This window comes from Euphorbia lathyris, chromosome 10 (genome assembly GCF_963576675.1).
Source record: "Euphorbia lathyris chromosome 10, ddEupLath1.1, whole genome shotgun sequence".
Taxonomy (NCBI): domain Eukaryota; kingdom Viridiplantae; phylum Streptophyta; class Magnoliopsida; order Malpighiales; family Euphorbiaceae; genus Euphorbia; species Euphorbia lathyris.
In genome coordinates, this window is record NC_088919.1 from 46,550,226 (window position 1) to 46,563,816 (window position 13,591).

Sequence of the window (13,591 nt, forward strand, 5' to 3'; positions counted from 1 at the left end):
CCTTGTCAGGCCAAAACTAGCTCTTTGTTTCAGCAATATGGGTTTTACCAACTATGAGGTTGTCAATCTTATAGGTTCTTCGATTAGGGTTAATCAAATTTGACTCGCAATATGAACTAGACGATATTTGGATTATTGAATGATTTAAACCAATTAGGTAAAGCATAAACAGAAGGAAAATAACAATCATTGGAAAGAGAATTGTCACAAGTTTACAATCAACCTAGGATTCATAGGAAAGATCTAAAACAAACAGGAAATAAAAGAGAATAAAAATCCCTTTTAGGGAACCTATCGATCAAGCAGTCGTCTTCCTAGGACTAAAGGATGGACAACCTTGATGAATCCTTGGAGCTCAGAGGAGTTCTTCAAACGGAGGAAAGAGGTAGGATTCTCAAGGTATGGGTAGGTTATTTTACACAAGCGAAAAATGAATTAATACATAAGAAAAAGGGTCATATTTATAGATATAATTGACCCAAACCCTAATTTAAAGTGTTTTCTAATGCAGGTAGGAAGTCCGGGAGAGATAAGGAGTGTCATGGGGCCGCCGCATGCGAGCTCGCCGAACTTACTCCTGGGGGTCCCCGATACATTATTTTCCGCCATTTCTGTCCATGTTCAACCTGCACACACACATCAAACTCCAAAAATCATTAGTTTAAAGGCTTAATTGACCCACCAGTCTTCAGATTTGAGTAAAAACTCTTTTTGATGTGACTTTTGGTGGATCAATTAGCCAAAATAAATAAAGTGAAGTTCAAGTGTGTGTTGTTTTGACGATATTTTGCCTAGAAACACTTAAAATGTCTAAAAACTATAAAAAGTACTAAAACAAGTGCGAAAATTGAATAACAAATTGAAATGCATAAAAATGCGAGAAACACTCGCTTATTTGCCAAAAACAAATTAAAACTACCATAAAAACTGTACCTAAAGATAAGGGTTTTTTACCCCTATCAGGTTCCTCCTTTGATGCAGAGCTATGGGAAATTTTCACTGGGATTCATCAAGCTAAGGGACTCAAAATTCCTTTACTTGAAGTGGAGTCAAACAATGCAAATGTTATAACAATTATTAAGAGAACAGATGACATAAGTCTGAGAAACAATACTTTGCTGAAAAGGTTAAGGGGTTGCCTAAATGACTTTCAGCATATCATTTTCACGCACATTTATCGGGAACGAAATAGAGTTGCAGATGGACTCACTAATCTCACTCATACCTTTCCGATTGGAGTGACTACATTTGTAACGCCTCCTAGTCATATCTCTATTAGGAGTGTCATTTCCCAAGTCCATTCCTGGGTAGATATGAGTTTCTTTTCTTTCCTTCTTTTCTGCTTCTTTTCTTTCCTTTGTGGAATGAGTGAATATGGGTTTCTTTTCTTTCCTTCTTTTCTGCTTCTTTTCTTTCCTTTGTGGAATGGGTGAATATGAGTTTCTTTTCTGTTTTTTTTCCTTTGTTTTTTTGGTTTGCTGTTTTAATTTCAATAAAAAAAACAAATAAATAAACAGTTGTTTGTCATTATGCTTCAATTACAATAATTTCATTCTTTTTCCGCGATAAAAATCTATTTTGAAAAGAAAATTTATATGATTGTTTCAAAATGTTCACTTAATTTAACTTTGTTTCAATAAAGTCATTCAATTTTGAATTTTATCTCGATTAGGTTACTTCGACAATTTTAGTGATTAAAAAGGATCCGAATGATGACATGGTGACACATAAACATAAGTCAACTGAGATCTCTGATCAAAACGACATATGGAATCCACATATACACCACCTGACAACCACATGTCGATTAATTTTATAAAAAAAAAATAAAACTTAAATTTTTTCAAAAAAATAACCGACATGTGGATGTATCGTGTCATTTCGGTCAGAAATCTAAGTTGACTCACGTTGTCGTGTCAGTCATGGTGTCATTATGATGCCTTTTAACCACTAAAATTGCCGAAGTGACCTAATTAAGACAAAACTCAAAGTTGAATGATTTTATTAAAAGAAAGCTAACCATTTCTTATCAATATTTATTTAAGTAATATATATATTTATATTAAATACCATTAATGTTTGAGGTTTTTTTAAATAGGACAAAGGCCGATTTTATCTTTAAAATTATTGAAAAGCATGAAGTTTATTTCTATTGTACAAAATTAGGACTGTAAAATGAATCGAGCCGTTCATAAGTGGTTCAGTGTTCCATTCGATAAAATTTCAATAGTAGTTTTGTATAAAATTTAGTTTTATATGTTTGAAAACTATATAGTTTTGTTTTAAAGATATTTAAAATGAATAATAATCAATGAACATAATTAATGAGTTATTTGCGATCGAAATTCATGAACTAAATTAATGAGTTGCTCACGAGCAAATCTCATAAACAAGCTCACAAACAGAATGTTGAGCTCAAACTCGATAATTTTCTGACGAGCCGATTCTGAGCAGACCAAAACTCGGTTCGGCTTGATTACAATCCGATACAAAATGGTTTATTATATTTTAATTTTATTTTTTGGGTGTAAAATTTAATCCATGATGTTTATGAATATTTATTTAAAGGCTAAAATTAAATTAGAATATACAAAAAGTAAAATTAAAACAATAATTTATATATGAAAATAATCCCAAATCATATTTTTACAAGGGAAAAGTACAAAAATAAACATTGTGGTTACACCTATTTTCGATCGGCACCCGTGTGGTTTAAAAGTTTACAAAATGGTACATTGAGGTTCATTCCGTTAGCAAACACATGCCAAATTGACTAACGGTGTTAAAAGTCAAAGAGAAAAGAGTTAATTTGGTACTTATATTTATTTATTTAATAAATTAGCCTCCCTTATTATCTAATTATCACAAAAAATACCCAAAATAAAAAATAAAAATCAATTACACCATCTCTCTCAACTCTTCTCTTTTATTTTATTTTTTCTCTCTCTTCTCTTTATTAATTTCTCTCTCTAAAATCAATTTAATTACCAACAAAAAAAACTCTAGTTCCTTTGATACTATAAATTTGAAGTCCATGAAAAATTCATAAGAAAAATTTCCTAATTTGCATTAAAACGAAAAAACCTTGCTTGTCTAGAATGAACAAAGCAGTAGCTTCTGGTTCCTTGAATTTCAAAGAGAGCTTCTTCAAAACCCTGGCTTATCTTCACCATTGTAACCAATGGACACCGCCTTCGTTTTGAAACCTTTGATTTCAGGACTCCCCACTTTTCTCAACTCCACCGGCGCTCTTATATCAAGCAACTGAGCATCACTCTCCTCTCCCAAAATCGCATAAGCCTTCTTTGCTGACTCAACACCCCAGGGTTTAGGTTTTTCAAACACCCTAGACAAAATCAATGGAAGTGCCAAAATTACAGCAGCACCTGCTACAATTACAGGATTTTTAGCTGCGAAACTTACAACATTATCAACAAAATCAGATGGAGTAGTGGTCGTTGACTGTTGCAGTGCTTCCTCGTATGTTAAAGCTTTAGCTGACCCACTAACAAATGAAGATAAGAGCACTAAACCGCCATGGAAAGACCTCGAAAAAGTACCGGAATTGGGAATTTTAAGAGGCGAAATTGCAGGGAGAGTAAGAAACTTTCTGGGTTCCCAAAATCCAACTTTCTTACCACGTCAACTTCCCAATTTCATCCCTTTCTCATCCAACAAGCTGCCCTAAAATTTACAACAACTTGTCAGTAAAGCCAGGATCAATGGAAGCAGAGATGATGAAGAACACAATATTCGAGTGTGAAGAGAAGAAACATTGTGCAACTTCACCAAATATCAAATAATTCAGTAAAAAAGAGTTTCTTTTGTTCATTAAATTGATTTTAGAGGAAGAAGAGAGAGAAAGAAGAAAAAAATAGAAGAGAGAAGAGTGGAGAGAGATGGTATAATTGATTTATATTTTTTATTTTGGGGTTATTTTGTGATAATTAGATAATAAGGGTGTTAATTTATTAAATAAATAAATATAAGGATCAAATTAACTTTTTTTCTCTTTGACTTTTAACGCCGTTAGTCAATTTGGCCTGTGTTTGCTAACGGAATGAACCTCAATGTACCAATTTGTAAACTTTTAAACCACACGGGTGCCGATCGAAAATAGGTGTAACCACAAGGTTTATTTTTGTACTTTTCCCTTTTTACAATAAAAGGGAAAGATATAAATTATGTATTCTATATGGTTTATCAGATTAACTCTTGTAACGCGTATAACATGTAATGTGATTTACAGTGGAAGTATGAATCACCATAACCTTCGTATTATCAGTCACTCTTCCACTACGTCGAGATTAATCAGGACAGAAAACAACCGATCCACGAAATAAGAGCGATTGTAATTATGTGAGAGAAAGAGGGCAACATAATAGGGTAGAGAGAGATAATATTTCGTTGTGTGTTCAATATTTCTCTCTATTGAATTAGCCATTCAATTTACGAACGGGCCATTTTTCGGTCAAAACTCGAATAAGTTTTTTAAAAAATAATTCATTAATCTGGAATCCATTTCGATGTTACCATTTTTACAATCAATCTGTTAAATATGTAATTATCTAGTTTAGGAAGTACATTAAATAATTTGTAATTTTCATATTAGCATAATTATAGGCATACTAATTGATTCAAATTAATGTTTAAAATTACATTGATTCAAATTTAAAGAATTGGACCATATTGCACATACTAATTGATTTTTAAAATTAGATTAATTCAAATGCAAAGATTTAAAATATTTTATTAGAAATATGAAATTTATGTTTATAAATTTATATAGATTTCTAATTTTGTAAGTTTTAAAATATTGTTTATTTAATAAAATAAGTTGTCCCTCATTAAATTACAATCTTTTTTTTGTAGGAAAAGAAAAGAAAAACAAAACACAACAAACGCTTAACCCTTAAATTACAATTTTATAGAATTAATAAATTAATATTTTTTTTGAACAGTAATAAATTAATATTAAAAGATTAAAATTACATGAAGAAAATAATGTACTAGAAAAAATTATAAAATAGACAAAACGAAATTTTCGTTAAAAGTAAAAATATGCCATAAATCCCTTATACGCGTTTTTCTTTCCCGCCCTGTGTTTTCTTCCTATATAAATTTCAGCAATTCAGTTTCTTGCTCTGCGATTTCTTCTCTCTGCCTTTTTTATTCTGATCTTTCCGCTTTCACCACTCGAACATTTCGTTCAGAAAGATTGGGATGAATTCTGATTAGGGAAGCCGGCAGGCACTGGGGACAGACTGTACCACTCTCTTTGACTCACATCGGGCACTCGACCGCCAGATTAAGGAAAGGAGAACTGCTATTGAATCAGCCGCTACTTGTGGTTAGTACTTAATTTCGTTTATCTACAGATTGCTAGTAGTGAGGATAGCCTTTTAGATTGTATTCTCTAAATCTCCTTCTTGCTTAGGAAGATAGGGTTGCTTAGGAAGATAGTATGTATGCGCTGTATTTCTTTCTAATTTGTCCAAAAGGAAAAAGTGAAATTAGGGGAACTCTTGATTGGAGTGATTAGGTCACTAGTAAGGGAATTGAAACATCAGTGCAATGGATAGTATAAGCGCATTTTAAGTGAGAAATAGGATAGGAGGAAGCCATAATGGTTTCAAATATCACCTGAGATAGGTAGGAAATACAAGAAAGTTAATTTTTGAAGTAGTTGTACGAGAACTTGGACCAACTGCTTAAATTTGATATAGTCTTATTGATAAAAGTTTCTTCTATGGGTATTATCTGTAGAACCATGCATTTTAACCTGCTATTATTGTTACTGTTTTTTCTTTAAATGCTAACAGCTTAAGTATAAATCTTGTTAGAGACTAATATAAGATATATGATTGGGCCTTAACTATCAGTTCGAACTTTTAGTTCAATTGGTTCCATGACATGGTATCAGAGCCTCTAGGGGACCAAACGGTCGAGGGTTCGAGTCCTGGCAACCTCATTAATTTTTGGAATTAAAACATATGGCCAAGGCTCATTTGCGTGTGGGGGGTATGTTAGAGACTAATATAAGATATATGAAAATTAAAACACATGTAGTTCAATCGGTTCCATGACAAATCTGTCTATCCCTCGAACAATTTTTGGATGTTATGGATGGTAACACTTTTCTTAAAAAAAGAAAGGGAAATAAAGTCAGAGCTTGAGGTTATTATATCCAATTGCCATTTCCCTAGTTATAGTTCATGCTGCTGTTTCTTGGAGCAACTCATCAACTTTTTCCTTATCTATTTTTCTTTTAAGTATCGACTGAAGTGAAAGCTTTCATTTATTGCCCGTAATGTAACCATGTATCTATCCAATCCAAATACTTGTAAATATTTCATTTAATGATGCGTGTTTCAAAATTTTGCCTAGTGTAGAGCTTGAACTTGGTTTTTGTATTATTAGTTTTTGGTGTTCATATCCTGGTAGCGGTCACATTATCTCCTTTTGTTTGGTCCAAATAACTATAGCCCTGCTTCTGCATTCATGGATATTTATTTGTGCAGGAATCCAAATCCCTAATATTACTTCTAAATGTCTAAATTGAGTTCTCCGTACAGTATTTTATTACTGTTATTTTGGTAAATACTAGTAACTGCTAAATTTACAATTTCATATTTAGCTTTTCGTTCTTTAATCTTTATTTTTCTTTTCATTTGTTTTTCATATTGCATCCATTTTTGTAAAAATGAACTAATGTTGAAGGTTTAATAACTTGTCTAGAATATAGAAGTGCCATTGGAATTCATCTAAGAAATAGTCCCACTTATTATTTCTTTCTATTTTTTCTCTTGTGGTTTAGAAATATTAAATCCACATCTCAAATATAAGTTTCTGAATTTGCTTTCAAATTTCAGAAATTCAGTTTTTTCGTTTTATAATTTTAGGTCTTCGGTTTGCATTTTCTTCGCCTGGCTTGTCTTATTCGTCTTGCTTGTCTCATTGGTTTGTTGCTCTGCCTTTTTTATTTTCAATTCAATATGTGTTCTGCAATTTACTTCTAAATGCCTAAAAAGTTCTAGGACCGGCCCTTATTAACTATGCCTTCCCTCCACTTCAGGCACTATAGAAGTCTTTCAAACCAATCCTCAATTCTCAATTGATAGCAAAGCTTTAAATAATGTGGCAACTTCTAATCGGTGGAGCAGTAAGCACTGCTCTTGTTTTCCTTAACCATCGACTTCAGGCGAATGCAACGCAGCATCAGCCCATAGTAGAGCAGGAGTTGCCGCCTCCTATAGAGGAGGACTCCGACTCCGACTCTCATTACAACCAGGAGAGAGGTAAAAAAATTGATATTTTCTTTTAATTCTTTTAATTATTATTTTTATATTGTAGTATTCTTTTAATTCTTCTAGTTTTGAGAGATATAGTATTATTTTTATATTATAGAGGAACCCATAGTAGAGAAGGAGTTGCCGCCTCCCATAGAGGAGGACTCCGACTCTCATTACAACCATGAGAGAGGTAAAAAAATTGATAATTTCTTTTAATTATTATTTTTATATTGTAGTAGTCTTTTAATTCTTCTAGTTTTGAGAGATATAGTATTATTTTTATATTATAGAGGAACCCATAGTAGAGCAGGAGTTGCCGCCTCCCATAGAGGAGGACTCCGACTCCGACTCTCATTACAACCAGGAGAGAGGTAAAAAAATTGATAATTTCTTTTAATTATTATTTTTATATTGTAGTATTCTTTTAATTCTTCTAGTTTTGAGAGATATAGTATTATTTTTATATTATAGAGGAACCCATAGTAGAGCAGGAGTTGCCGCCTCCCATAGAGGAGGACTCCGACTCCGACTCTCATTACAACCAGGAGAGAGGTAAAAAAATTGATAATTTCTTTTAATTCTTTAATTATTATTTTTATATTGTAGTATTCTTTTAATTCTTCTAGTTTTGAGAGATATAGTATTATTTTTATATTATAGAGGAACCCATAGTAGAGCAGGAGTTGCCGCCTCCCATAGAGGAGGACTCCGACTCCGACTCTCATTACAACCAGGAGAGAGGTAAAAAAATTGATAATTTCTTTTAATTCTTTTAATTATTATTTTTATATTGTAGTATTCTTTTAATTCTTCTAGTTTTGAGAGATATAGTATTATTTTTATATTATAGAGGAACCCATAGTAGAGCAGGAGTTGCCGCCTCCCATAGAGGAGGACTCCGAGTACAACCAGGAGAGAGGTAAAAAAATTGATAATTTCTTTTAATTATTATTTTTATATTGTGGTGGGACCCCTCCCCGGACCCTCGCTCAGCGGGGACGCGTAATGCGACCGGGCCGCCCTTTTTTTATTATTTTTATATTGTAATATTCTTTTTAATTCTTCTAGTTTTGAGAGATATAGTATTATTTTTATATTATAGAGGAACCCATAGTAGAGTAGGAGTTGCCGCCTCCTATAGAGGAGGACTCCGTCTCCGACTCTCATTACAACCAGGAGAGAGGTAAAAAAATTGATAATTTCTTTTAATTCTTTTAATTATTATTTTTATATTGTAGTATTTTTTTTATTTTTTTAATTTTGAGAGATATAGTATTATTTTTATATTATAGAGGAGGAGATTCTTTTGTTGGAGGAGCAGGAGGACTACAACTCCGATTTCAACTACGCCAACCATGCCATCAATGAGCTGATGGGTAAAAAGATAGATAATTTCTTTTAATTCTTTTGATTATTATTTTTATATCATAGTATTCTTTTAATTCTTTTAATTCTTCTAGTTTTGACAGATATATATTCCTTCATATATATATATATATATATATAATTGATAATTTCTAGAAATTTGTCTTATTTTTATATCATGATCTTATTTAATTTGTTTTTTGGTAATAAAAATATTAATATAATTAATAGTGTAATTTTATATCATAGAGGAGGAGATTCTTTTGTTGGATGAGGGGGACTACGCCATCCATGCCATCAACCAACAGAGGCAGCGTATGTCGGAGGAGAAGGACCGACAGCGCAGGCAGCGGATAAAGGGGGAGATTCGTTTGTTGGGGGAGGAGATTTTTTTGTTTGAGGAGCAGGACAGGCAGCTCAGGCAGCGCATGCAGCGCATGTCGGAGGAGAAGGACCGACAGCGCAGGCAGTGGATAGAGGAGGATATTTTTTTGTTTGAGGAGCAGCACAGGCAGCTCAGGCAGCGTATACAGCGCAAGTCGGAGGAGCTTTTATTGTTGAAGGAGAAGGACCGACAGCGCAGGCAGCGCATAGAGGAGCAGGAGGAGGAGGAGGATGAGGAGAGAGGTAAAAAAATCAATTTTCATATTCTGAATTTGTTTCTGTTTGTTTTTGGACCTTTTAGTCTAATTCCTTGCAAATTATATGAATTGATTTGTCTCTAATCTGATTTTATATTGTTTAGTTTGCGCAATTTGTCTGGACGGTGTATCAGTTGATATAGAAGTTGAACTTCCTTGCCATCATCTATACCACCGAACCTGTATTCTGGAATGGCTGAGGATCCGAAACACATGCCCTATCTGTAGGTCTGACGTCGTGAGAGTTCAGAGAAGAAGGTTTTATGTGAGAGTTCAGAGAAGGAGAAGGGGTTGGTTTGATTTACTTGCTGATGTTTGGGATCGGTTTGATTTACTTGCTGATGTTTGTACTATTGTTGGTTGGGCATTGCCATTGTATTTTTTGTACCGCCTCAAACCCAAATTTACAACCTTCCTCAAAGGCAGACTCATTAGCTAGGAGCAGGGTAAAATTATCTTATGTAGGCTGTTATATTTTATTTATGTTTATTCAGAAGTAAAACCATTCTTAAATCTTATGTAAAATTTTGCTATTATTCAGGTATCCTGATGACCCGTTCGATCGAATGTGGGAATCTGATTCTCTGAAGAAAGCAAATTACCTTGTTGATGTTGCTGAGGGTACTAAGAGAGTTTCAACTGACATGCCTATAGATGTCAAAACGCACGAAAGGCCTCCAGAGAAAGTGATGCAAACTGATGTAGTTGGTACGAACGGATCATTAACATATCGGTTGAACTTAGATGGTTTTCCAGGTTATGGTTGGGCTGCAACATACTTTGCAGAAATTGAAGATCTTCGTCCTTCTGAGTCCAGGAAATTCAGGCTTATTCTCCCTGGTCACTCTGATATGAGCATACCTATTGTTAATATCCAAGAAAATGCTCTAGGAAAATATCGGCTCTATCAACCAGGATATCCCAATGTATCCCTCCCTTTTGTATTGTCATTTAGATTTGGGAAGACGTCTGATTCATCCATGGGGCCACTTTTGAACGCCTTGGAGGTTAACAAGTATCTAAAGGAAAGTGATGGTTCCATGGGTGGTAAGTGGAATTACGGTTGTTTGAGTGCATATTTTTTGGCTGTGAATTTGAGCAATTTGTTTTACAGAACTTGTGAGTCAACTTTGACATCTTTCCATTACCCTTATGCCCGTGGTGCACTTTGTCATGCATTTCATGCTAGGTTGCACAATGATTTTGATTTTAAAGCGTTTCATGTTTTGGAAACTTGTTCGAAACGTTTCTGGTCATGTTTCCGTAATTTAATAAAACTTAGAAACTAGTTTCTTAGAATATGGAAACTTGTTCCCTAGAATGTAATTAATGTGTTTTCATAAGCAAATCAACTCTAATCACTTGTTCATTAAATCCTAATATTTTCTAGATAATCTTCTACAAGCTTTTAAAATGGAAATCTATTTTTTCCCTATGTTATATAGAAAAACATTAAACATACTTCCTAAATATACCCTTGTATTTTTATTATCTACATGTTTTCCTGTGTTCCGTTTCCTATATTTTCTAGAAATATCATGTCGGTATCCATTTCTGTTTCTGTTTCTGTGTCCATTTCCGTCTTCATGTGCTTAGCTTCAAATCTGAATAGATGGGATCTTAAATTTCTATAGGAGAAGCCATTGCTAGTGTCATATCTCTCAATACATCAGCAGATTGGGCACAAGAAGGCAGTGATCCATGTTTACCAGTTCCATGGTCATGGTTGGATTGCACCTCAGATGAACGGCCGACAATAGCCAAAATGTAATTATTTAATCTTGGATTATTCACAATTCAACTAAACCATTAGCCGGAAGGAAAATCCCCTGTCAAACTTCCGGCTAATGGTTTAGTTGAATTGTGAGTTCAAATAGCCTTTTTCATCTGGCATACTTACTAATGTCAGCTGCAGTAGGAACATGGTCTTACTTTTCAAGACTTGGTTCTTGTTTTATCGTTACAGATGGCTTGATGGGAATAATCTAACTGGTCCAATACCCGATTTTAGCGGATGTGCAAATTTGGAGATCATGTAAATCAGATGACTTGTCCTTTTCATTTGGCAATTAATGTTGTTATATAACAAGCTGTAAAACTAACCAAGATCCTGTTTCTTGTGTAGCCATCTTGAGAACAATCAGTTGACCGGTGAGCCGCCTTCCTCATTAGCGAGCCCACCAAATTTAAGGGAACTGTAAGTCATTAGAACTTGAATATTTCTCATTATTAGTGCCATCGAGAGAGGGCGAGCCTTGGCACAACGGTAAAACATTGTTGTCGTGTGACCGAAGGTCACCGGTTCGAGTCTTAGGAGCGGCCTCTGGATCATGATTCCAAATAAAAAATTATGCAGTATTGAGAAACAATGTTTGGAATTGATGATATACTAAAGATTTACGATTAAATGATTTGTATATGTGCTTGACACAGAGAGCACCATTAACTTGTTCCATTTTCCGCAATCTAAGACCACGTTGGATAATTGCAGGCATGTGCAAAACAACTTGTTATCTGGAAGCATACCATCGGACCTTCTCGATAAAAACATAGTTCTAAAGTGAGTATCATTTTTTGGCTAGTAGATATAAAATTCATGGAAATCATATTAATGTGCTCAGATTTACAAAGCACATTCAAGCCCCTCATTTTTTCAATTTTTCTTGATTAAGCCTATGAACGCTACATTTTTAAGGATTATTATGTCTCTTATCTTTAATTTTCACACACATTAAGCCTTTTACTAATGGTTTAGCTAATGGAGTCATTAGTGAGGAGCTCAATGTGTGTGAAACTTAAAGATAAGGGGTTTAATCTTTAAAAATCTAAAGTTCAAGGGCTTAATCTAGAAAAATAAATGATTAAGGGCTTAATTCTTAAAACGGTAAAAGCTTAAGGGCTTAATCATGCGTTTGACCGAAAATTTATGAATAGAAGTTTGGTCTTTGTTTAGTAACATATGCTGCAATAGGTGTACATATTCCTAACTGGTACTAAATCGATCTGCGGTAATATTTGATATAGGTGACACTTCTTTCGAGGATACATCACAGAAACCTGGTACAATTTCTAGGAATTTGCCAAGAAGATGGGAGAATTATGCTTATTTACGAGTACATGCACAACGGAACGCTCAAAGAACATCTTTATGGTAATTTCAGATGGCTTCACAACGAATCAGTAATAGTTTGTGATACTCACTAATAGAAAATCTCTGGTTAGGTCCATTAACACGAGGAAGAAGTATAAATTGGATCAAACGCCTTGAGATTGCTGCCAAAGGTTCATAAAGCTAATGTTTTTCCTTTGCTTACTGTAATTAGAGATGATTATAAACTAGAGATGATTATTAGGTTTATTTAGAGTTATCTAATAATTAGTGTTTATGTTTATCTATATTACGTATTGGCAATCTAGTTAAACTCTAACTCATGTAATCTACTATATATACAAGGCTCTATGATCAACCCTGATTGAGGAAACACAATATATCGTTTCTATGTTTATTGTATATTCAATATGATCAACATTTGTTTTGTTGTTTTTTTTTTTTTTTGGTGCGCATCCAGGGAACTCCAGTCCTTACCTGGAGTCTCATTCAAATATCCGACATTTAGTAGTTTGGATGCAAAAATCTAAGGATAAAATAAAATAAAAAAATGTTATGCAGTTAAAAGAGTTAGTGTTGTTGGCTAGCTAAATAGCTAGTGAAGCAAACAAATCAGTTCTTACCTGTATAAGTTTTTTGTTGAATGGCTAATTTTATGGTATAGAATTTATGTGTTTTTTCATCTGTATATTTTCAATTGATAATTTATGTATTTTCCATTCAATCTCTATCTTCTCCCTTTATTCCCTATCGTTTTTCTTTTATATCAATTCATTGAATTTAATTATGCAGAAAAATGGAGGCATTGTAATTTATCTCTCTCAACTAGTTTTTGGGCAACTTCTTTTTCGATATGTGATCTGTCGTGATTAATGTGTAGAAATCATTCTATTTGTTCCTTTCAACAATATACACCATTTTGATGTTGCAGTCGTAGTGCAGAAAAATGTTGAATGACTATTTATAATGGAAAGTAGAATGATGCTTATTTTGTCAGTTTGAACTCGATTGAATTGGTAAATTTTATATAATGTCACGTCTGCTGCTAGAAAATAATTGTATGTTTTAAAAGGAATTGGATTCCGATCATTATGGAACCAAACAGTTTGAAAGGGAATCAAATTTCAATTCCATACTGAACCAAACAGAATAAATGAATAATGATTTCGATTTTAATTCCATAA

At 33.5% G+C, this 13,591-nt stretch overlaps 1 protein-coding gene across 5 annotated transcripts; it reads left to right on the plus strand.

Annotated features, from left to right (window-relative positions):
* Nucleotides 1-8,595: 8,595 nt before the first annotated feature.
* LOC136209911 (probable LRR receptor-like serine/threonine-protein kinase At1g67720) lies at nt 8,596-12,841 on the plus strand. Of its 5 annotated transcripts, XR_010677717.1 has the most exons (10): nt 8,606-8,668; nt 8,907-9,284; nt 9,403-9,759; nt 9,840-10,345; nt 10,933-11,065; nt 11,214-11,333; nt 11,424-11,495; nt 11,790-11,858; nt 12,323-12,449; nt 12,521-12,841. XR_010677717.1 is itself a non-coding variant. In XM_066001538.1 (9 exons), coding segments are annotated over exons 3-9 (906 nt in total). In that variant the 5' UTR covers nt 8,606-8,668; nt 8,907-9,284; nt 9,403-9,757; the 3' UTR covers nt 12,327-12,841. The 5 variants fall into 5 exon arrangements, 4 of the variants coding, with proteins under 4 accessions (XP_065857613.1, XP_065857610.1, XP_065857611.1 ...); XM_066001538.1 differs by having other exon boundaries at nt 12,323-12,841; XM_066001539.1 differs by having other exon boundaries at nt 8,610-8,668; nt 9,403-9,744; nt 12,323-12,841.
* Nucleotides 12,842-13,591: the final 750 nt, after the last annotated feature.

Coding starts and splice junctions, on each gene's coding strand:
- LOC136209911 (XM_066001538.1), top strand. Junction 11,066..11,213: donor CGGCCGACAATAGCCAAAAT/GTAATTATTTAA, acceptor TGTCAGCTGCAG/TAGGAACATGGTCTTACTTT. Junction 11,334..11,423: donor TGTGCAAATTTGGAGATCAT/GTAAATCAGATG, acceptor TTTCTTGTGTAG/CCATCTTGAGAACAATCAGT.